The following is a 24991-nucleotide window of genomic DNA, read 5'->3' as shown; positions in this document are numbered from 1 at the left end:
TCACAGCCAACAAGTCAATTCTGATTCATAGCAACCCTATAGGACAAGATAGAACTGCATCTGTGAATGCCCAAGACTGTTCATCTTTATGGGAGTGGAAAGCCTCCTCTTTTCCCCAAAGTTTCAAACTGCTGTCCATGCATAACCACTGCACCACCAGGGCTTCCAGTATAGGTAATGAATTTGATTAATTTTGTGAGCCACAGAGAATTTGTGTGCATCAGAATTGTGTCCTCTCACCCTATGTATTCAAATTGTGTGCTGAGCAAATAAAGAAACTGGTCTCGATGAAGAAGAATGCAGCTTCAGGGTTGGAGGAAGACTTATTAACAACCTGTGATATGCAGATGACACAACTATGCTTGCTGAAAGTGAAGAGGACTTGAAGCCTTTGCTATTGAGACCAAAGATTGTAACCATCATTATGGATTCTACCTCAAAACCAAAATCCTCACCACTGGACCAATAGATAACATCATGATAAATGGCGTAAAGATTGACATTGTCAAGGCTCTTGTCTTACTTGGATCCACAATAAATACTCATGGAAGCTACAGTCAAGAAGTAGTCAAAAGATGCTTTGCATTGGGTGAATCTGCTGCAAAAGGCCTCTTTACAGTATTGAAAAGCAAGAAGGTTGCTTTGAGGAATAAGGTGACCCCAACCATGGTATGGTCAATCTCCTCATATGTATATGAAAATTGGACATTGAATAAGGAAGATCAAATAAAAACCGATGCATTTGAATTATGATGCTGTGAAAGAATATTGCAAGTGCCATGGACTGCTAAAAGAACAAATAAATCTGTCTTGGAAGAAGTACAACCGGCATGCTCCTTGGGGGCAAGGATGGAAAGGCTTCATCTCATGTACTTTGGACATGTTGCCAGAAGAGGCCAGTCTCTGGGGAAGTACATCATGTTTGGTAACATAGAAGAGACAATATAAAAGAGTAAGTCCCTCAACAAGATGAATTGACAAAGTGACTGCAATAATAGGCTCAAAAATAAGAGCAAATGTGAGGATGGCATAGTATTGAGGCCATGTTTTGTTCTGTTCTACACAGTGTTGCTGTGACTCCAAACCCACTCAACGGGACCTAACAACAACCAAGACTTGATGAACCCACATAAGGAAGTGAGCCATCAGGATCTAGCTGGGTCACATCCGTTTCCCAGGTGTGGGTGACTGGGTGATAGAGAAGGGCTGCACATCCAATTGATAAAGCAGAGTGTAACTCACATGTGACTTGGCTCTAGAAGGCTGGGAGGCTGGGGTGAGGGCACTGACTGGGTTGAAGTCAGACTTCAACTGGTAGCCAATGACCTGGTTCCAATTGGCCAAGGATATTTTGACCTGGCTCCATGTGACTGGGGATAAATTCTGACCTAACTGGGGTCAGAAGAGTAGGGTAAGCCTGACTATTGCAGGTTCCATCAGCTCTTGTGCATGTGAAAAGTAGCCAATGAATCAGGAGGATTACAGAAGATTTAATACACTGAAGTATACGGTTGGTAAAGAATACTGAAATTACTGAGGACTGTCAGAAGAATAAACAGATGTGCCTTGGAAGAAGTATAGCTAGAATGCTCTTTAGAAACGAGGATGGTGAGACTTCATCTCAAGTACTTTGGATATGTTATCAGGGGAAACATCATATTTGATCAAGTAGAAGGGTAGCAAACATAGAGGCATACCCTCAATGAGATGGATTGGCAACAGTGGCTGCAACAGTGGACTCAAACACAGAAATGGTGAGGAGGGTGCAGGACTGAGAGTGTTTCCTTCTGGTGGACAGAGGATCACTGTGAATCAGAACTGACTCGATGGCACAAAATTGGATTTATTGTTATTCTTACCACACAGTTAGTGATAGAAGTAGTGTTGCCCACCTCAATCCCTTAAGGTGTCTCAATGACACATTTAGCAGTGGTATGCTTTCTGATATCGACCAGCTTTTTCCTATCTTTTTTAAAAAAACATTTTATTAGGGGCTCATACAACTGTTATCGCAATCCATACACACATCAATTGTGTAAAGCGCATTTGTACATCATTCTCAAAACATTTTCTCTCCACTTAAACCCCCGGCATTAGGTCCTCATTTTCCCCTCCCTCCCCGCTCCCCTCCCTCGTGAGCCCTTGATAGTTTATAAATTGGTATTTTGTCATATCTTGCCCTGTCCGACGTCTCCCTTCACCCACTTTTCGGTTGTCTGTCCCCCAGGGAGGAGGTCACATATAGTTCCTTGTAATCGGTTCCCTCTTTCCTACCCATTCTCCCTTTACCCTCCCTGTTTCGCCACTCACACCACTGGTCCTGTAAGGCTCATCTACCCTGGATTCCCTGTATTTTCCGTTCCTAACTGTACCAGTGTACATCCTCTGGTCTAGCCAGACTTGCAAGGTCGAATTCGAGTCATGGTAGTGGGAGCGGGGAGGAAACATTTAGGAACTAGAGGAAAGTTGTATTTCTCATCGTTGTTCATCGCACCCTGACTGTCTCATCTCCTCCCCAAGACCCCTCTGCAAGGGGATTTCCAGTGGCCTACTAATGGGCTTTGGATCTCCACTCCGCACTCCCCGCATCATTCACTATGGTAAGATTTTTTGTTCTGATGATGCCTTATACCTGATCCCTTTGACACCTTGTGGTTGCATAGGCTGGTGTGCTTCTTCCATGTGGGCTTTGTTGCTTCTGAGCTTGATGGCCGCTTGATTACCTTCAAGCCTTTAAGACCCCAGACGCTATACTTTTTGATAGCCGGGTACCATCAGCTTTCTTCGCCACATTTGGTTATGCACCCATTTGTCTTCAGTGATCCCTTCGACACCTCGTGATCCCACAGATTGATATGTTGTTCCATGTGGACTTTGTTGCTTCTGAGCTCTTTGAAGATCATTTTATTGGGGGCTCTTAAAACAATCCATACATTCATTATATCGATCATTTGTACATATTTTGCCATCATCATTTTCTAAACCTTTACTTTCTATTTGAGCCCTTGGTATCAGTTTTTCCCTATCTTACTTGACTTTCCTGACACAATTGTCTGTTTATCCATGATTGCTACAATGATCCATCTTAAACTCAAATATGATCGCATCAGCTTGCTCAGCTCATGTGTACAAACCTTTATGTTACATACCTGGTTATCATTGTGCTGGTACCTGAAAACCTGTGCAGTTCATTTCTGCTACAGTCTTTTATATTTAGCAATACTTCATTGCTGTAAATCCCTTAGCTGCACTATGCTATTTCTTGCTTCTAGGCTTTTGATCACAGTATCCGCTACTGTAGGGTTGCTGCTATGAACTCTCACTCAAAGTCTGTTTATTTACCTATTCATTCATTCTATCTATTCCTTCACTTTTTTGATCTTTCATAATAAGTGAACAAATTAATAGCTGTCAAAATCCAGATAGGAATAGAGATAGCACTACAGGTATTACAACAGAGAGAATTTAACTTTAAAAAAATTTTATTGTTATAAATATATATAGCAAGAGGCTTCAATAGGTCCATGGAAAAATTCCATTATATTAAAAAAAAACATTTTAAATTGTAAATTAGGAAGGGGGTTACATTTCAAATCTACTATTAATCAACCCCCCAATACTTTACTTTCATATGCTTCTTGATTTCTCCACTTATGGATTATTGGTTCCAGCCCATAGTGACCCTGTGCACAACAGAGTGAAATACCGCCGGGCCCTGTACCATCGTCAGGGTTGTTTCTGCTTGAGTTCCTTCTTACCCATAGTTGAGCCCATTTAACCCAGCAGTAGTTGAGTCCATTGCTTTATCTGCCCTCTCCCCTCCATTTGGCCATCTCCAAAGTCAGTTCCCTTTTGTATGAAGCCTGTAATTTCCCCCCAACCCCACTTCTATCAGTGGTTTCATATAATATGTGTCCTTTTGTGATTGACTAATTTCACTGATGTTCTCCAGGTCCATCCATGCCATGAGGAATTTCATCATTGTTTCTTATGGATGCATAGAATTTCATTGCGTGTATGTACCAAAGTTTCTTGATATATGCATCTACTGATGGGCATTTAAGTTGTGTCCATTGTCTTGTTTTTCGGAAAAGTGCTGCAATGAACATGGGTGTGCTTATGTTTATTTGTGTTATAACTCTTAGTATTTCCTTCGGATATATGCTTAGCCAGAGGGATTGCTGGGTCCCATGGAATTTCTATCTCCAGTTGCTTGAGGTAGCACCATATTGGATTCCACAGGTGGTGGACATGTCTACAGTCCCACTGGTAGTATATGAAGTTTCAAGAGTCTCCACAGCCTTTCTGACCTTTGCTATTTTCTATTTATTAAAGTGTTTCATTATTCATGTAAGGTAGTATTTCATTGTTATTTTGAGTGGTGTCTCCCAGATAGCTTTTCTTCATATGCGTGTTTGCCATTTGGATGTCATCTTTGCTGAATGGTCTGTTCGTGTCTTTTTCTTATTGAGGTGTTGCCGTTTTCTATAGATTTTAGAAATTGATGTTTTGTTCATTTCGATGTGTTTCTGGCATATGATCCATCAGTAGATACATAAAACAGAATAGATAACCCAGATGCAGACCTTCTTTAATACAATTACTTGATTTTCTACAAAGGACCCATGAGATCTGAGAGGTCAAGAAGCTATTTTCCACCAATGGTGCTGTAATGATTGGACATCCATCTGGGAAGAAATAAACAAACTTTGAGATTACTGCACACTGTGTAAAAAATTAATTTGAAATGGATGGTATATTTTCATATGAAAGCTAAAGTCATTTAGCTCCTTGAGTTAAAAATATCAGTGAAATATTTTCTTTGCTTAGAAGGAAAATGCTCTTGGCCCATAAAAAACAGTACCTATAAAAATGATAAATTAGCTTTCATCAGAATTTTTAAAATGTCTGTTCATCAAATGACATTATTAACTTTAGTCTGGGCAAAATGGTATGGACTCGTTTTACCTTTTTCCTCCCTGGCTTAGCACAACTAGAAACCCAGGAAACAATACTAGAAGCAACCACAGGAGGACTCTGAAGGGTGGTAAGAAGAAGGCAAGTTGATTTGGGACCCCAGACCTGGAGCAGCCTGCATGTAAGAACATGCCCCCAGACAACACACGGTGACCCATAGTTGGTGTTTCCAACCCTCAGCCTAGCAACAGAAGTCAACCCAGGTAGGCATAATTATTTCCCAAATCAAATGAGTCACTTTGATAGATTGATTGGAGCTCTGCTCTCAATAAGCAGCCAAGAGAAATGCTCTCTTTCCCCATGAGACCTGATACTCCCCACCAGCACTGAGGTACATGGAGGTGCCTGGGGCAGGTTCCTCTGTAAGAGAAACCAGGCTGCTAAAATGGCCAGCCCCAGGAAGCTTTTCGACTCATTGGGCCTGAGACTCTCCCCCTCAGTGTACATGTTTGTTGGCCACTTGAAAATCTTTGGAGAAATGTCAATTCAAGTCCATTGCCCATTTTTTGATTGAGCTTTCTGCTGTGGGCTTTTTGTTTAATTCTTGAAGTTTTATATATCGTTTGTTTATCAAATTCTTACCAGACATGATTTGAAGATGCTTTCCAAATCAATAACTTGTCTTTTTATATTTTTTGGAGTAAAGATTTTGATGAGCAGAAATATTTTATTTTTATGAAGTCCAATGTATTTGTTTTTACTTTAATCTATTGTTCAAAGCCTTGCCCCTGTGTCCTTAATCCTTAATCCATTTTGAGTTTATTTTCAAGCATGATGTAAGGCAAGAGTCCTGTTTCATGTTTCTGCATGTGAAAATCCAATTTTCCCAATATCTCTTATTGTAGAAACTCTTCTTTCCATGTTGAATGGATTTAGCATCCTTGTCAAAAATTAGCCCACTCTAGATATGTGGGTTTATTTCTGGATGATTTATTCAGTTTTACCGGTCTTATGTATCCGCTATTATACTAGTATCAGGCTTTTAGTGTGGTGGAAAATACTGACTATAATATGGACTACCAAATTTGTCTTGGAAGAAGTGTAGGGAGAATGATCCTTAGAAGTGAAGATGGCATATAATTTTGACTTACATGTCCCCAGGAAGGGGAGGCACTGGTCCCTGGAGAAAGTACAGCATGCTTGATAAAGCAGAGAATTCGCAAAAAAGAGGCAAACTCTAAATGAGATGAATTGACACAGTGCCTGCAAAGGTGGACTAAGGCATAGCAAAGGTTGTGAGGATGGCACAGGACCAGCAGGATTTTGTTTGTTGAACTTGGAGTCCCTCTAAGTCTACACCTCCTCGGCAGCACTTCACAGCTTCAAGTTCTTTCCACTGCTGTAGCTGTAGAGAGTAGGAAGTGTAAGTTCTCTGCTTTGTTCTTCTTCAAAATTCTTTTAGTAATATGAGGCCTCTTGGCATTCCATGTAAAATTGAAGATTGATTATTCTATTTCCTTTGGAACATTGACAAGGATTATTCATAGATCACTTTGGGTATAGTTACATTTTAACAATACTAAATCTTCCAATTTATGAACACAGATTGTCTTTTAATTTACTTATGTCTTCTTTAATTTCTTTCAGCAGTGTTTATACTTTTCATTGTATACATTTTTGTATTACTAATTAGAGAGTTTTGGTTTTTTACCTTTTACCCTGCAACGTTGCTAAATTCTTCTACTAGCTCTGGAAGCTTATCTTGCAGATTTGTGTAGTGGGGGCATGAGGAGTGGAGTTCTGTTTATGAGGTCATGTCAGTGGTTACAGATCATTTTACTTCTTTTTCAACCTGGGGTACATTTTATTTCTTTTTCTTGTCTTATTGCTCTGGCTAGGATCTCCAGTATAATATTAAATTTGAGTGATGAATTCCTAATTTTAAGAGGAAAGGTCTCAATATTTATCAAGTACAATACTCATATTGGCTGGGGGTGTTCTTTCACATATGTCCCCTAATCATAGTGAGGCTCTTCCTCTCTATTATTCCTTCCTATTAAGGGTCTGTATCAAGAAAAGGGTAATAGATTATGGAGTATCAAATACCTTTTCTGCATGAATAGAAATGATCCTGTGGTTCTTTTTATTTTATCATGTGGTTTTATTTATTTATTCATTCTATAAATGTGTGTTGCATTGGTTGAGTTTCTAATGTTGAAACAACCTTACATTCCTGGAATAACTCCTACTTGGTGTATGACTCTTTTATAATAGTGTTAGATTCTTTCACTGATATTTTGTTGAAGATTTTTCTATCTGCATGTGTAGTTAAAAGGAATATTGGCCTATGATTTTCTTATGGCATCTTTTGTCTGTTTTTGATACCAAGATAATGTTAGATTCTCCAAATTATTTAAGAATTATTCCTTCCCAACTTCTTGCAAGAGCTTAAACAAGATTGGTGTGAGTTCTTCTTTAAATAGTTGGGTAGATTTCCCCCCATGAATCCGTTTGTTCCAGGATGTTTGTTTATTGGTTGGAGGTGTTTTTGATTACCATTCAATATCTTTGTGTGTTACAGAGCTGTTAAGATTTAATATTTCCTTTTGAATCAGCTTAGGTAGATGTATGCTTAAAAACCTGTACATTCCGTCTAGGTTCTCAAACTCATCTTCATGCAGTTCTTAGGATTGTCATCACTACTTTTATTTCTTTAAGTCACTTGTAATCTCTCCACTTTCATTTTTTATTTTGGTTAATTACACTTTTTTTTTCTTTATTAGTCTAGCTAAGAATTTGTTGAGTCTACTGATCCTTTCAAAGAACCAACCTCTGGTTATGTTGTTTTCATTTATTTCTCCCCTAATCTTTGTAAATTTCTTTCTTCTAGTAGATTTAGTGTTAGCTTTTAATAGTAGTAATATACTTAACTGTGTAATATAATGATGATAAATGATGTGAACAACAGATTATAGATATATAGGTTTTTACTGATATGTATATTTTATCATGTGTTATAGTGAGCTACAAGCTGAATGCTAACCACTAAGCAGATGGTTCAAACACAGCAGCTGCTCCTTGAGAAAAGATGAGGCCCTCTGTTCCTGTAGAGATTCACAGCCTCAAACCACAGGCCATTGTCTGTTGTCCAATGGGATGGCTCTGCATCAAAATTGACTTGGTGGCAGTGGATATAAAGTCTAATGTGTATTTTAGGATGCTGACTACAAGACTGCTGGTTCAAAGCCACCAGCCACTCTGTAAGAGAAAGATGAGCTGTCGGCTTTCTGCAAAGTTTATAGTCTCAAAAACCCCATAGTAGGATGCTATGAGTTAGAATCAACTTGGTAGCAGTAGGTTTGGGTTTTAAATAAAATATATTTTACATGTAATGTATGAAACAGCACATTAATATATTTAGTAATGTAACACAGATTAGTAACATACATTAGTTGTTGTTTGTAGATGTATTCTATCCCACCCGTCCACCTCCTCACCCTTGATTTCTCTTCTCTTTCTTATGAATCGCTATCCTCCCTTTCAACCAAGTCAGTACCCATCAAGCTTCTAGTCCGCTTCTTCCTTTCTCACCCTTGCCTTCCCTCCCTTTGGAATGAAAGTCTTTGGGTTTTTACCCTTACAGTAGTGGCGTCATATAAGATAGCTGTCCTTTTGTGGTTGACTAACTGCACTCAGCATGATGTTCTCCAGGTCCATCCCTGTCATGAGGTGCTTTGTGGGCCCATCCTTGTTTTTTTTAAAGCAAAGCCTAGTCTTCCATTGTGTGTCTGTACCGAAGTTTCTGCATCCAGTCTTCTACAGATGCGTATTTGGCATGTTCCTAACTTTCACTCTTGTGAACAGTGCTGCAATGTGACACGGGAGGGCATACGCCTGTTCATGTTATGGCTCTTACTTCTCTAGGCTGAAGTATGGCTACCTCATATGGAATTTCTACCCCCAGTTGTTTGGGGTAGCACTTTATTGCTTCCCACAATGGTTGTCCATATCCATAGCAGCTTTACTGAGAAAGCTATTATCTAGAAGAACCATTTATCCATCTGCCAGATAACGAATGAGTTCTGATATACTATGAATATTACTCAACAATAAAAAGGTATGTTCTATTGGAAAAAGAATTTGCATAAATGAATCTCAAAGCTATTGTGCTGAGTACGAAGACTTACACAAAAGAGTACAATACTGTGTTATTGCATTTATTTGAGCTTTGGAACAGGCAACATTAACCTTTGCTGAAATAAAATGGTAAAAATGATGTCTCTAAGGAAATGTGATATAGATTAACTGAAAAAGAGCATGATAGTTCTTTGCAGGGTTAAGGTAATGCTCTGTATCTTGATAGGAGCCTAGGTTATATAAAGTACCATTACAGTTATCAAAACTCAGCTGGTGCATACTCTAAGATTTGTGGGTTTTCTTGTAGGTAAAATTTACCTGAAAACAACTTAAAACACATTTTGAATTAGCACTGAAGTTTTGGGCATAAATGTACTGATGTCTGCAACTTACTTTGAAATACATTTTTTAATGTAAATGTATTGAGGGATAAATTGATAGATACACAGATTTTGTTGTACAGGTGTATAGTTCATAAATGCTAGAAGTGTTTTTGTAGTTTTAATTTGCATCTATTTTATATAAGAGTTGCTTCTTCCCCCTCGCCCCTCTGAGGGAGACAAACAACAGAAACATGGGTGAAGAGAGACAGTGGGCGGTGTAAGATATGAAACAATAATAATTTATAATTTATCAAAAGGTTGCAAGGGAAGGAGGGAAAGAAGAGGATCTGATATCAAGGGTTCAAATAGAAAGTAAATGTTTAGAAAATAATGATGGCAACATAGGTACAAATATGCTTGATACAATTGATAAATGGATTTTGTAAGAACTGTAAGAGTCCCCCCAAAAATGATCTTTTAAATAAATAAATAGTAAATAAAAGTGACTAGGGAAGTGTTAATGATATGTGAATATTATATTAAGGAAATTACTAAAAAACAGAAAAACAAAGTTGATCAATGGTTACCATGGATAAAAGAGGAAAATTTTTTGTTTAGGGGGCATTAAGTTTATGTTAATGGTGGTGGAATAGTTTGGAAAGGATATCAAAAATGATTGTACAACTTGAAGAGTACAATCAGTGGCACTGAATTTTACATGTAGAAGCTGCTGAATCAAAGACTGTTCTGTTGTGTGTGTATTTTTTGCCACAATTAAAAATAATAACAATTATACTAATAACAATTAGTACAAGGAAGAAGAAAATGTTCTAAAATTGGTTGTGGTAATGGTTATATTCTTCCCGATATGATTTAACTATTGAATTGTATGGTATGTAAATAAAGTGTCAATAAAACTGGTTGTTGACCTGTGTGATCACGGGGTGTCGAACGGATCACTGAAGACAAATGGGTGCATAAGCAAATGTGGCGAAGAAAGCTGATGGTGCCCGGCTATCAAAAAGTATAGCGTCTGGGGTCTTAAAGGCTTGAAGGTAATCAAGCGGCCATCAAGCTCAGAAGCAACAAAGCCCACATGGAAAAAGCACACCAGCCTATGCAACCACGAGGTGTCGAAGGGATCAGGTGTAAGGCATCATCAGAACAAAAAATCTTACCATAGTGAATGATGGGGGGAGTGTGGAGTGGAGATCCAAAGCCCATTAGTAGGCCACTGGAGATCCCCTTGCAGAGGGGTCTCGGGGAGGAGATGAGCCAGTCAGGGTGCGATGCGATGTAACAAAGATGAGAAATACAACCTTCCTCTAGTTCCTAAAGGTTTCCTCCCCGCTCCCACTACCATGACTCGAATTCTATCTTGCAAGACTGGCTAGACCAGAGGAGGTACACTGGTACAGATAGGAACTGAAAATACAGGGAATCCAGGATGGATGAGCCCTATAGGACCAGTGGTGTGAGTGGCAAAACAGGGTGGGTAAAGGGAGAATGGGTAGGAAAGAGGGAACCGATTACATGGAACTGTGTGTGACCTCCTCCCTGGGGGACAGACAACCGAAAAGTGGATGAAGGGAGACGTCGGACAGGGCAAGATATGACAAAATGCCCATTTATAAACTATCAAGGGCTCATGTGGGAGGGGGGAGCGGGGAGGGAGGGGAAAAATGAGGACCTAATGTGGGGGGTTTAAGTGGAGAGAAAATGTTTTGAGAATGATGTACAAATGCGCTTTACACAATTGATGTGTGTATGGATTGGGATAACAGTTGTATGAGCCCCTAATAAAATGTTTAAAAAAACAAAACTGGTTGTTGTTTTAAAAAAGAGTTTCTTCATATAATTATGGATATCTGGTTTTGTGAATTGTCTGGATTTTGGGTAGACATCAAGTGTAATTGGGAGTATTTGTGCCTCAGTCATTGTCAATTTTTGGCATTCAGAATCACTTTGGCACTAGGTGAGTCTCCTTCAGATCCTTAAATCACACTATTTCTCAAGTGGACATTAACTCTTCTTTATTTCTAATATTTGCTCCTCAGGTTAGCTTTAAAAATAGTTTATTTCCCATTGCTATTTCTAGGTAAAATATCATCTGCGTTTTAATAGGATACAGAGGTCCTTTCGGTGGCCAACCAAGATAGGCTGGCAGACATCCACCCTTTTTGCTGATCAGACATCTGCAAGATACGGGAACCCTAGTCACCCTGATTCTGGAAGTCCTGGTGAGCATATCCTTAAACATGCTTATTTTATCATCACAATTGCCTGTTAATGTACATTTATATAACAGATGAGAAAATGGGTTTATTCTTTTTATGATAATGTAAAATTTTTACATTGCATCAAAAACTACTTTTCAATCCTATGTGTGTGAAAAGGTATTGTTTACACTGGACCATCTTTTGAATCTTATTTTAATAGATCTAATTAAGTGATGTCCTTAACTGCTAACCAAAGGAACAGTTCTCTGAAATGCATGTGCTTGCCATGAGTCATAATCAACTCAATTGCAAATGGTTTGTTGTTGTACAAATATATATCTTCATGTACTTATTTGTTCTGCTTACATAATACACATTCACCTGTCTGTTGACTGTGCCTACATATAATTTATTGGTTTGATGTAAAACTTTAAAAATTGTGATCTAAATTTTAAATTTATTTGCAAATTTTAGTAGATTCCTACTTTAGTAGATTCCTACAATCTTATCTTTAGTGTAACGAAATGGACCGATTCTGTATCATTCTTGTAACTCAGAATCCATCCCACGGAGTCACTCACAAACTCGCTTCCCCTCTCCTTCACCAAACAGGATGTTCTCCGTCAGTTCTTGACCCCTTGTGATGACACGGCCCAAACAAGCAAGTTACACAATGCTTTGGTTGTGATCTCTATGTTTTTGTTGAACAATTTTTGGAAATAGAACATCGACTGTTCTTTCTCTTCTCTGTCTAGAATCTCCCCGGAAGCCTGTCCATAATAGTTTGCTCTGTTGGTATTTGAAATATCAAAGGCATAGAGAGCAACAAACAAACCACCACAGTACAACAAAGTTATAGATGGGGGTGGGGTTGTATATTATTTGATAAGAAAATGTGAGATTTGTGTTTATCAGTTATTATGAAAATTTAGTTTATATTTACCAAATATTCAATATCATGGAAAAGCTATGGACTAATTTTAGCATTATCAATAAAAAGTGGAAGTAGCATAGCTGGTAGGAGAATGGTTGCAACTATTAGACAATCCCAGGCCATACCAGAAGGATTCAATATGGAAAACCCACTAAACAGACAAGGCTTTCCCTCAACCTGACCTGTAGCAGATTGAAGGAATTGGCATACTTTCTTAAACTTAAGGCTGCAACACCTAAGAAGCAGGTGACTGCTGTCCCAAGGTTATTGACTTAGAGGTTGTTGGACTTCAGTTGGGATCTCTTGCTCTGAGAGATCCATATACTCACTATTTCAATGCTCTTCTTGTTCTCTCATGACATGTGTCAGTTTGGTAGGCTCAGACTTTGTGAATGAGTGTTACAGAAAGTTTTGTTCTTTGTATCAACCCTCATTATCCATGTAGATGGTGTCCAGTTACATGGTTTTTGTGCTCCCCTGAGGCAGCCATTTTTGGTGTTGAACTCTTGCACAATACCCCTGTGAGGCTTTGTACGCTTCCCAGGGATAGAAGGTACTCTCTGAGACTATATTACCCTAAACTGCCTTTTCCCTCATAAAAGTTACTTGGACTTACAAAAATACTTCTACCACATGAATTCTTCTGTCGAGAAGCAAGGACTTGGGAAACCATCCCAGAAACCTAACACAAGCATCCATCTAAGTGAGGGGTCAATTAAGTCTCCATGGAAGGAGAACAGCTTGTGTGATCCAAGGATTGTAAATAATAAAATCCAAATCCAGTGGAGGGAACTATATTGGAGCTTAAAATCTGAGCACCCAGTTTATAGAAAGTTATGGATGATAGTGGAAGCCCAAAATCCATTAGCAGGTCCCCACATGAATTAATAAGCCTTTGGTGAATCCTCTATTATCATAATCCAGGGGTGTAAATAGAATTTCTATCAGGCAGAGAGGACTGGAAAGTTGATTATTGCAGCTGCAGTTAGGTTAAAATATAATGGCTTATCAATTAGTCTCCATTTTAACCCATTTTAAAGTTGTTTCTGTTTTTAATATTTTCTGCTTCTCAATTGAAATTTTACTGTTTTGCTTTGTCATTGTTGTTGTTTCTTATTTGTGTTTTGTATGATTTTCTGAATGTGAAATACAGAATAGGTAAATCTATAGAGTAAATCTAGGGAGACAGTAAGTGGTTTAGTATTACCTAGAAACAAAGCATTGGGAAATTGGGGAGAAATGGAGAGCTAACCCAAAAAGTATGAGAAAGAAGAAAATGTTTGGAAATTGAATGGGGTGATGATTGCCCCCACTTATTATGATTGAACAGTTAAATTGTATGATATGTGAATTATATGCAAATTAAACATTTTAATAGAGAGTTCAAGAGATGCTATTAAAGATAGAAATAAGAGATACTTAAGGACCTATTATGCCAATTGAAGAAAAATAAAATGTTTTTCCACAGTTATGAGTTACAGAGTTCTAACAATACTTACAAGGAAAAGAAGGAATGATGTATTAAGGTAGTGAATAGAAAGAACATTTCACATGATAGCACTAGTACTTTATCTTTGTTTTTTATTTGTATTTAAATACCTTTTTTTCAATTTTACACTATTGCTGAACAAAAATTATGGGACTTATTTTCACAGCTTATATAATTGAGCAAGATTCTTCAAAGAAGGAACTTTTTGCCAAAGATCTAGGTGTTACTTTATTGTGTTAGTCTGGTTACTTTAGAGAAACAGCTCCACAGAAACGTGTGTATAAGAGAGTTTTATATAAAGAGTAAGTGCACATCAAGAAAACATCCCAACCCAGTGCTGCCCAAGCCCACAAGTCCAACATTAGCCCATATGTCCAACACCAATCCACAAAGTCCTCCTCCATCTCACAAAACACACACTATGACGCCGACTGCAGGAGGAAAGCCGAATCAGTGAATACGTAAGCATTCAGCGCTGGCAGGGGTCTCCACACGGCTGCTCCAGCACCCAGGGCTGCACCGGGGTAGGTCCATGCGGCTTCTCCTCGGGGATGTCTTGCAGGAAGTGAGCCTTGCCAGCTGAAGCAGGGAACTGGCTAAAGCAGCTGCACCCTGGTCCGACCATCACAAAGCAAGAGACCTGAGAACTAGAAAGGCAAGGCTCACTGAGCCATTTATTTCTCTGCCCTTCAATTAACCCCACATGTGTTTATTGGCTAGGTTGGCACAATAAGCATTAACTATCTCATTTATGTAAAATGTCACTCATTTATCTTCACAAGGGGGAGGAGAGAGACTCATGATCAACAGTACTTCTATGCTGCATTCAAGAATTCATTTCAGTGGCCACACGGAGCTCACACTCACAATTATGAGGTTTATTAGGTTACAAATCATTTTAAGATGCCATCAAGCCTACTTAGAGCAATCCTATTTACAACAAAACCAAATGCTACTATCTTCCACCATCTTCACAATTGTTATGCTTGAGCTCATTGTTGCAGCCTCTGTATCAGCCCATCTAGTTGAGCGCCTCTGTCCACTTTGGCTAGTATGGCATCCTTCTCCAGGGAATGGTCTCTCCTGATAGCATGTCCAAAGTACACGAGAGAATGTCTTGCCATCCTTGCCTCTAATGAGCAATCTGGCTGTACAAACTTCTTCCAAGACTGATCTGTTTGTTCTTTTGGCAGTTCATGGTACTATCAGTATTCTTCACCATAGTTCAAATGCATTGTTTTTTCTTTGGTCTTCCTTATTCAGTGTCCAACTTTCACAAGCATTTGAGGCAATTGAATATGCCATGGCTTGGGTCAGGCACACCTCAGTCCTCAGAATTCTTGCAACAGGCTTACCCTATGCAATGTGTCATTTCATCACTTCAAGACTGCTTCCATGAGTATTGATTGTGGGTCCAAGTAAGATGAAATTCTTGACAAATTCAATCTTTCCTCTGTTTATCATGACATTACCTATTGGTCCAGTTGTGAAGATTTTGGGTTTCTTTACATTGAATTGTAATCCATACTGAAGACTGCAATCCTTGATCTTCATCAGCAGGTGTTTCAAGTCCATTTCCCTTTCAGCAAGCAAGGTTGTGGCATCTCCAGGTTGTTATTAAGACTTCCTTCAATCTGGATACCACATTCTTCTTCAAATAATACAGCTTCTCTGATTAGTCACTCAGCATACAAATTTAATAAGTATGGTGAGAAGATAAAACCCCGATGAACATCTTTCCTGATTTTAATTCATGCAGTATTTCATTATTCTGTTTGCACAACTGCCTCTTGTGCCATGTACAGGTTCCTCGTGTGCACAATGAAGTGTTCTGGTATTCCCATTATTTTTAAGGCTATCTATAGTTATGATTCACACAATCTAATGCCTTTCCAAAGTCAGTGAAACAAAGCGAGCCATCTTTTTGGTATTCAGCCAAGATCCAGCTGATGTCAACAATGATGTCTCTTGTTCCAAGTCCTCGTTTGAATCTGGACTGATCCTTTGGCATCTCTGTCAATTTCTGCTGCTAGATTATCTTCAGCAAAATTTTACTTGCATGTGATATCAATGATACTGTCCTATAATTTGTCCATTCTGCTGGGTCACCTTTCTTTGGAATGGATATAAATGTGGGTCACTTCTATCAGTTAGCCAAATAGCTGTCCTCCAAATTTCTTGACATTCACCAGTGAGTGAATCCAGTGCTTCATCAGCTTGTTGAAACTTGTTCAATTGGTATGCCATTAATTGCTGGAGTCTTGTGTTTGGCTAATGCTTTCAGTGAAGCTAGGATTTTTCCTCACATACCACTTGTTCTTGATACCGTGCTACCTCTTGAAATAGTTTAATGTTGACTAGTTTGGGGGGGGGCGGGGTACAGTGACTCTGTGTACTTTTTCTATCTTCTTTGGATATTTCTTGCATCATTCAGTACCTTCCCTCTTAGAATCCTTCAATACTACAACTCAAGGCTTGGGTTTTTTCTTGAGTTCTTTCAGTTTGAGATAATCTGATTTTATTCTTCCTTTGTGGTTTTCTAACTAAGTCTTTGCACATTTCATTATATTTTACTTTGTTGAGCTGCCCTTTGAAATTTTCTCTTCAACTCTTCTATTTCATCATTTTTTCCATCTGCTTTATCATCATTTCTTCCATTTGCTTTAGCTACTCTATGATTAAAGCAAGTTTCATAGTCTCTTCTGAAACTTTCATTTTGGTATTATTTTTATTTCCTGTCCCTTCAATGATCTTTTGATTTATTTATGTATAATGTTTTTTATGTCATTCCATAACTCATTAGGGCATCAATGCATAAAATCTGTTCTTGGGATGTTTTAGAAATTTTAGTGTGATACACTCAAGAATATATTTTGGGTCTTGTGGACTTGATTTAATTTTCTTCAACTTCAGCATGAACTTACATATGAGAAATTGGTGATCCGTTGCACAACCTGAACTTATATATGAGAATGTGATCATCTGTTGCCCTGTCCTGGTTTTACCTGCTCATACTAAGCATATTCGTCATTTCTTCCCATAGATGTAGTCAATTTGATATCTTTGTCTTCTTGTTGAAAGAGTCCACCTTGCCTTGTGGGTTGTTAAAAATAGGTAGAAGTAATTGGTCTTGCAAAATTCTATCATGAAATCTCCACCTTTATTTCAATCACCAAGGCCATATTTTCCAACTACTCTCCCTTTCTCTGTTTCTGAATTTTGTAGAACAATTCCCAATAATTATCAATGTATCTTGATTTCATGTTTGATTAATTTGTTACTGAAGACATTTTCAGAATTCTTAAGTTTCTTCATTCTTTACTAGCTTTAGTGGCTGGTCATAAGTTCAAATAATAGTTGTATTGATTGGCTTTCCTTGTATTCAGATACACATTATGCTATCTAGCATTGCATTACAATGAAATGTTTCAAGATGTGGAATTAGAAAGCCAAAAGGGAACAACACACTGAGTATATTTCAATTTGAAAGAACTGGAGAAAAATCAGATCTCCAGTTGCAATGTTGAAAGATTATGTGGACTAAATTTGAATGATGAAAGAAGCATCAAAAGACAACTGAAGGGGACTGCTAAATGTCACTGTACCCAAAATAATTGGTCAACATTCAACAATTTCAGAACCAATGATACTGAAGGAAGAAGTCCAAGCTAGTCTGAAGGCATTAGCAAAAAACAAGGTTCTGGGAATGGACAGAAAATCAATTGAAATGTTTCAATAAACTGATGAAGCACTGGAAGTACTCATTCATTTATGCCAAGAAATTTGGAAGGCAGTCACATGGCCAGCCAACTGAAAGAGATCTCTATTTGTACCCACTGCAAAGAAGGTGACCCAATAGAATGTAACACTTATTGAACAATATCATTAATAATGTCGCATGCAAGTAAAATTTTGCTGAAAATAATTAAATAACACCTGTAGCAGTACATCAACAGAGAGCTTCCAGAAATTTTAAAAGATTCAGAAGAGGGTGTGGCATGAGGGATATCATTGCTGATGTCAGATGGATCTGAAAGCAGCGAATACCAGAAAGATGTTTACTTGTATTTTGTTGACTTCACAGAGGCATTTGACCACATGGATCACATAAAACTACAAACCCATAGAAAAGAATGGGAGTTCCATACATATCACAGACCAAGAGGCAGTTATTCAAACAGAGGAAGCGAATACCACATGGTTTAGAATCAGGAAAGGTGTGTGTAAGAGTTGTTTCCTTTCTCTGTACTTATTCAATCTGTATGAAGAGCAGATAATCCAAGAAGCTAGACCATATGAAGAAAGAGGAATCAGAATCAAAAGAAGTTCTTATTAACAACATCTGATAGGCAGATGACACAACGTGACCAATAGATAACATTATGCTAAATGGAGAAAAGATTGAAGTTGTCAAAGAGTTCCTTTTACCTGGGTCCACAATCAAACTCATGGAAGAAGCAGTAAAGAAATCCAACAATGCATTGGGCAAATCTGCTTCAACACTTTAAAGTGTGAAAGTTGGGCAAGGAATAAGAAAGATCACAGAAGAATTAATGCATTTGAATTATGATGCTGGTGAAGAATATTGAAAGTACCATGGACTGCCCGAACTCACAGGTTCAATTCTACCCTGTCCTATATTGGGTCTCTGTGAGTCAGAATCGACGCGATGACAGTGAGTTTGGTTGTTCAAACACTAAAAATGCAATGAGATATAGCTAACCATCTGAGTTAGTTAATTGTGCCAGCCTGGCCGATAATCACATGTGGTGCTGGTTGAAAAGCAGAGGGATAAATGGGTGGTGAAGCCTCGCCTTTCTAGTTCTCGGGTCTCTTGTTTTGTGATGGTTGCATCGGGTGCAGCTGCCTTAGCAGTTCCCTGCTTCAGCTTGCAAGATTGATTTCCTACAAGACATCCCCAAGGAGAAGCCGCATGGATCTATCCCGATGCAGCCCTGGGTGCTGGAGCAGCCGTGTGGAGACCCCTGCCAGTGCTGAGATGCTTACATGTTCACTGACTCAGCTTTCCTCCTGCAGTCGGCATTATTGCCTCTGTTTTGTGAGGTGAAGGACTTTGTGGACTGGATTTGGGTTAATGGGTTAATGTTGGACTTGTGGGCTTGGGCAGCCCTGGGTTGGGATGTTTTTTCGTGATGCACATTTTCTTTGCATAAAACTCTCTCTTATACATGAGTTGCTGTGGATTTGTTTCTCCAAAGTACCCAGACTAATACACCATCCCATAAGAGTGAAATGAAGTTTAAAATTATCAAATATTTTAACAAGACATGGGAAATTATGCATGCAGCAGCAAAAAAATCAAGAGACTATTGGCATACAATAGATCCCCAGAATTATTATCTGCATCCTGGTGAATCATGAGCAGATCTAAGCTTAACCCCTGAGATCATCTTTTAACAAAATAGCAGACTGGCATACAGAAGAAATGATATTGCACATAAGATTGGTGATTCACTTTCAAAACATCTGTATGATGCTAAAAGGTCAACAGTTGACTCAAAAGCAAAGATGAAAAGATAAGAGCCAGAGAAATCAGAGTACCTAAAATGGAGCAAGCAGTAGATTGAAAGTAGTCAAATGGAACATCATACATTATATGAACTGCCCCCCTCAAAAAACTGTAAGCGTCAATGAAGCTTTTACTGCAAAAAGATTTCAAGACAATGGATCAATTTATCAGAAATACATACTGTATATAAGTACCTGCTTTTAATAACAGAGCTGCAAATTGGATAAGACAAGATATGACAGAATTATAGAGAGAATTAGACAATTCCATAATCATAGGTGGGAATATTAAAACCCTTCACAGCAATTGAAAAGTTGGTAGACAAAAAAGTCAAGAGGAGGTGATATGAATAACACTCTCCATGTCCTTTCAAGTATAACAATGATGAAGTGCACAATCTCTTTTTCAAATGCACATGTGTGTTCACTAGGAGAGCCCCTGTGCTGAATGATAAAATGACTCTCATTGAAGTTAAAAGACTGAGACCCCAAATTATGTTCTTTAGTGAGAGTGAAATTACAGATCAATAAGAAAATTAGACAGACACAAATACTTGGAAAAGAAACAACACATTTCTAAATAACCTGAGTTAAGAAAGAAATCATAATTATAAAATATTTTAAAGTATCATATGACCTTTTAAAATTTGAGTAGGGGCAGGGCAGAAGTTATAGATTAAAATAATGCTTTAAGTGTATGGGAAATGTATAGCTTTAAAAGTTCCTATTAGGAAGAGGAAATCTGAAATAATATAAGTTCTAGTCTTTAAAAACAACACCCAAGGGATCAAAAGATGTATTGTATTGGTTAAGTCTGTTGCCAAAGGCCTCCCTTAGAGTACTGAAAATCAAAGGTGATATTTTGAGGACTAAGGTGTGCCTGACCCAAGCCATGGTATTCTCCATTGCCTCATATGCATGTGAAAATTGAACATTGAATAAAAGAGACTAAAGAAGAATGGATGCATTTGAATTTGGTGCTGGAGAAGAATATTTAAAGTACCATTGACCTGCTAAAAAGACAAACCAATCTGTGTTGGCAGCAGCAAGGCTTGAGTGCTCCTTGGAGGCAAGGATGGCGAGATTCTGCCCTACATACTTTGGGCATGTTGTCGGAGAGACCAGTCCCTGGACAAGGACACCATGCTAGATAAAGTGGAGGGACCGCGAAGGAGGGGATAAATTGACACACTGGCTGTATCAATGGGCTCACACATAGGAACCATTGTGAGGGTGGAACAGGACCATACAGTGTTTCGTAAGTTGAGTATAGGGTCTCTATGGGTCAGAGCCATTTCGGTGGCATGTAACAGCAATAAAAACAGTTTTTGAAATGTATTAAAATCTAGATCAGAAGCAACAAAGCCCACATGGAGGAAGCACTGTGTGATCACGAGGTATTGAAGCAATCAGGTATCAGGAATCAAATAACAAAAAATCATATCGTTGTGAATGAGGGGAAGTGCAGATTGGGGACCCAAAGGCCATCTGTAGGCAACTGGACATCCCCTTACAGAAGGTCGCAGGGAGGAGACGAGCCAGTCAGGGTGCAGTGTAGCAACGATGAAACATACAACTTTCCTCTAGTTCTTAAATGCTTCCCCCCACCCCACTCTACTATCATGATCCCAATTCTACAAATCTGGCTAGACCAGAGGATGTACACTGGTAAAGATAGGAACTGGAAACACAGGGAAGCTAGGACAGATGATCCTTTCAGGACCAGTAGTGAGAATGGCAATACCGGGAGGCTGGTAGAAAGAGGGAATCGATTATAAGGATCTACATATAACCCTCTCCCTGGGGGATGGACAACAGAAAAGTGGGTGAAGGGAAACATCGGACAGTGTAAAACATGACAAAATAATAACTTATAAATTATCAAGGGTTTATGAGGGAGCGGGGAGGGAGGGGAAAATGAAGAGCTGATACCAAGGGCTCAAGCAGAAAGCAAATGTTTTGAGAATGATGAGGGCAATAAATGTACAAATGTGCTTGATACAGTGGACATATGTATAGATTGTGATAAGAGTTGTACGAGCCCCCAATAAAATGATTTAAAAAAAATAAAATATATCAAAAAGAGGAGCAAAATAAACCCCAAGCTGTGATTCAGTGTTACAGTTAGCTGGTTTCAGTGAACATGAGGGCACCTATATGTAATAGTTACTATAATGTAAGTATTTATGAGATTCATTTACTTTTTCATGTTTCCAAGTGTTCATCTCTACACTATCTAATGAAAGCAATTTTAAAAAATAGAGGTTGAATGTCGCAAGCATACTACTTTAAATATCTTGATTTGATGGTGAGGTGAATAAAGCTGTTTTAAAGAGCCTTTTGTGTCACAATCATGATTGCACTAAGTTTAGGTTCTGAACGGCCTTCTTTATATGTTTTACCTCGTCTTTGATCTGGTTTGTCTAACAATGTTTGTTTTCTCATGCAGGGTACATCCGAGAAGGGTTCCTGGCTGTACAGTATGCCTTAGATAAATCCATCATGCTGTATCATGAGAGCAGAGCTAGAGAAAAGCTACTGGATAACATCAGCATTTTTATACAGAGATTTCCACGGCCAGCTTCGTATGATGTCTTGCTTTGGGTCACCAGCCCTTTCTTCCCTTTTCTGTTCGTGCTCATGTTCTCTCCCAGTGTGCTTTCCATCATGAGGCTGATTGTGTGGGAGAAGGAAAATGGATTGAAGGTAATCCTTTTAATAATTATGTTGAAAATATACAAAACAAACCCTGCCCGATGGTAATATTTTATATTTATAATTCATTACTTCATTATATTCAGTTTTTGTAATTATTTTATTTCTGGTACAGGCAATTAGAACACCTCTTTATTATGACTTTTTGTGTGTGTGAACTGAGTGTGTGTTTACCGAGCAGATCAGGTTTCCATTCCACAATTTATAGACATTATTCATTTCATTGATTACAATCTCCACAATGAAACATCACTTAAACCACCAAATTTATTTGTTTCCTGTTTCCATTCCTTGTTCTTTAGTAAGGCTCCTGAACTTTATCCTGGAGTAAAGGTTGCCTCTCTGATTTTAAATGGTTAATCTGCTATTGCCCTCGTGTATTGCCCATTATATAGACCTGTCTATTGGGGGGCAGAGAAGTGAACCTTGCACTCAAGGTTATCTAGCTCTTCTGGTATCACTGTCACGGAGATTGGTGTTGGGTGGTCCTTTAATCCACTGGACAGATTTCATGCATCTTCAATTTTCAATTTTTAAAAATCATTTTATTGGGGGCTCGTACAACTCTTATCACAAGCCATCCATCCATCCATTGTGTCAAGCACATTTGTACATTTGTTGCCATCAACATTCTGAAAACATTTGCTTGCTACTTGAGCGCTTGGTATCAGTTCCTCATTTTTCCCCTCCCTCCCCGCTCTCCCCTCTCTCATGAACCTTTATAATTTATAAATTATTATTATTTTGTGATGTCGTTACACTGTCTGACATCTCCCTTCACCCACTTTTCTGTTGTCCATCCCCGCAGGGTGGAGGTTATATGTAGATACTTGTAATCTGTTCCCCCTTTCTACCCCACCTTCCGTTCAACCTCCTGGTACTGCCACTTTCACCACTGGTCCTGAAGGAATCAACTGTCCTGGATTCCCTGTGTTTTCAGTTCCTATCTGTACCAGTGTACATCCTGGTCTAGTGAGATTTGTAAGGTAGAATTGGGATCATGATAGTGAGGGGAGGATGCATTTAAGAACTAGAGGAAAGTTGTATGTTTCATCATTGCTACACTGAGCCCTGACTGGCTCATCTCCTCCCTGCAGAACCTTCTGTAAGGGTATGTACAATTGTCTACAGATGGGCTTTGAGTCCCCACTCCACACTCCCCCTCATTCTCAATATGATTTTTTGTACTTTTTTAAGTGCTCTTTAAATCATTTTATTGGGGGCTCATACAACTCTTATCAAAATCCATACATACATCAATTGTATAAAGCACTTTTGTACATTTGTTACCCTCATAATTCTCAAAATATTTGCTCTCCATGTAAGCCCCTGGCATCAGCTTCTCATGGTCACACAGGCTGATGTGCGTCTTCCATGTGGGCTTTGTTACTTCTCAGCTAGATGATCACTTGTTTATCTTCAAACTTTTAAAATCCCAGATGCTATATCTTTTGATAGCCAGGCACCATCAACTTTCATCACCACATTTGCTTATGAACCCACTTTGTCTTCAGCAATTGTGTAGGGAAGGTGAGCATCATGGAATGCCAGTTTAATAGAACAAAGTGTTCTTACATTGAGGGAGTACTTGAGTGGAGGCCCAATGTCCATCGGCAACCTTAATACTAAACCTGTAAATAGATGCACATAGACCTATTTCCCCATCATCATATATAAATATATTTACATATGTACATGCCTGTATTTAGACCTCTATAAATGCCCTTTGCCTCCTAGTCCTTTCCTCTATTTCCTTTTACTTTCCTCTGTCCCACTATCATGCTCAACCTTCATTTGGGTTTCAGGAATTCTTCTCGGTTACATTGCCCTTGATCAAGCCCTACCAGGCCTCTTATACCCTCCTTGCCACTGATTTTGGATCACTTGTTCCCTTATCCCTGGGTCTGTTAACACCACATCCTTCCTCCTGACCTCCCTTCTCCCATGCCCCCCCAAAACTGTCAGTCCCATTGTTTTCTCCTCTGGATGGTTTATCCAGCCTATCTTATCTAAATAGATCTGCAAAGATAATAACATGCGCAAAAACAAGACAGATTAAAACAAAGCAACAAAACAAAACAACAGCATAAAAAAAAATGACCAAAAAAAGAAAAGCTTGTAAATAGTTTAAGGTCTGTTTGTTGACCTTTAGGAATGTTTTTTGGTGGATTCTGATGTGGTGCCATGCCCTGGCTCCAAACTCTATTATTGGTACTCCCTCGGCACTTCCTTGCTCTGTTCCCCTTGCTGTTCTGTTGCACACCCTTAGTGTTTTCCTCAGTGTGATGGGGTCAGATCAGGTGCAATTCCCATACTGTGTCTCCAGTGTTGTCCCCTGTAGGGCTAAGGGTCAGTGAGGGATGTCGTGTCTCATTGTGAGACTGGTTGTATGGTCCTCTCTGTGCATTGGCTTCTCAGAGCAGGGATATCGTCCTCAAGGCTTGGTGGGCCAGGATATGCTTCTCTCTCTTTTCTTCCCCCTTCATGTGCTCCCGTGTGCTCTGATCAAACATGTTCCTCTCCCTGAGCTGTAGTTTCAGTGCTGTCCTCTGAAGTAAATTCTTCTGGGGGCAGGGGCACCTGTCAACTTAGTTGGGATTGGGGCTGGCCCCTCAGACCTCTCTACTTGTTCCCTGCTTCACGCCGGTATGTTGCATTCACATCTTGGAGCCCTGGGTTGAAGTTTGGTCCTTTTTTCCCTCTGGAGATATAAACAATACATTCCCCT

The 24991-nt window shown here is 38.9% G+C and overlaps 1 protein-coding gene across 1 annotated transcript in view; it reads left to right on the top strand.

Annotated features, from left to right (window-relative positions):
* LOC101660058 (phospholipid-transporting ATPase ABCA3-like) overlaps nucleotides 1–24991 on the top strand; it is a 206495-nt gene that overhangs the window by 13449 nt on the left and 168055 nt on the right. The window contains exons 4-5 of the mRNA XM_045285074.1: nucleotides 11476–11617; nucleotides 21998–22254. Coding sequence (XP_045141009.1) covers nucleotides 11476–11617; nucleotides 21998–22254 — 399 coding nt within the window. The remainder of the gene's footprint in view (nucleotides 1–11475; nucleotides 11618–21997; nucleotides 22255–24991) is intronic.

This window comes from Echinops telfairi, unplaced genomic scaffold (assembly GCF_000313985.2).
Source record: "Echinops telfairi isolate 266 unplaced genomic scaffold, ASM31398v2 ScPeMD7_5;HRSCAF=22, whole genome shotgun sequence".
Classification (NCBI taxonomy): Eukaryota; Metazoa; Chordata; class Mammalia; order Afrosoricida; family Tenrecidae; genus Echinops; species Echinops telfairi.
Note: the sequence above shows the minus strand (reverse complement) of the source record. Positions and strands in the feature narration are given on the sequence as shown.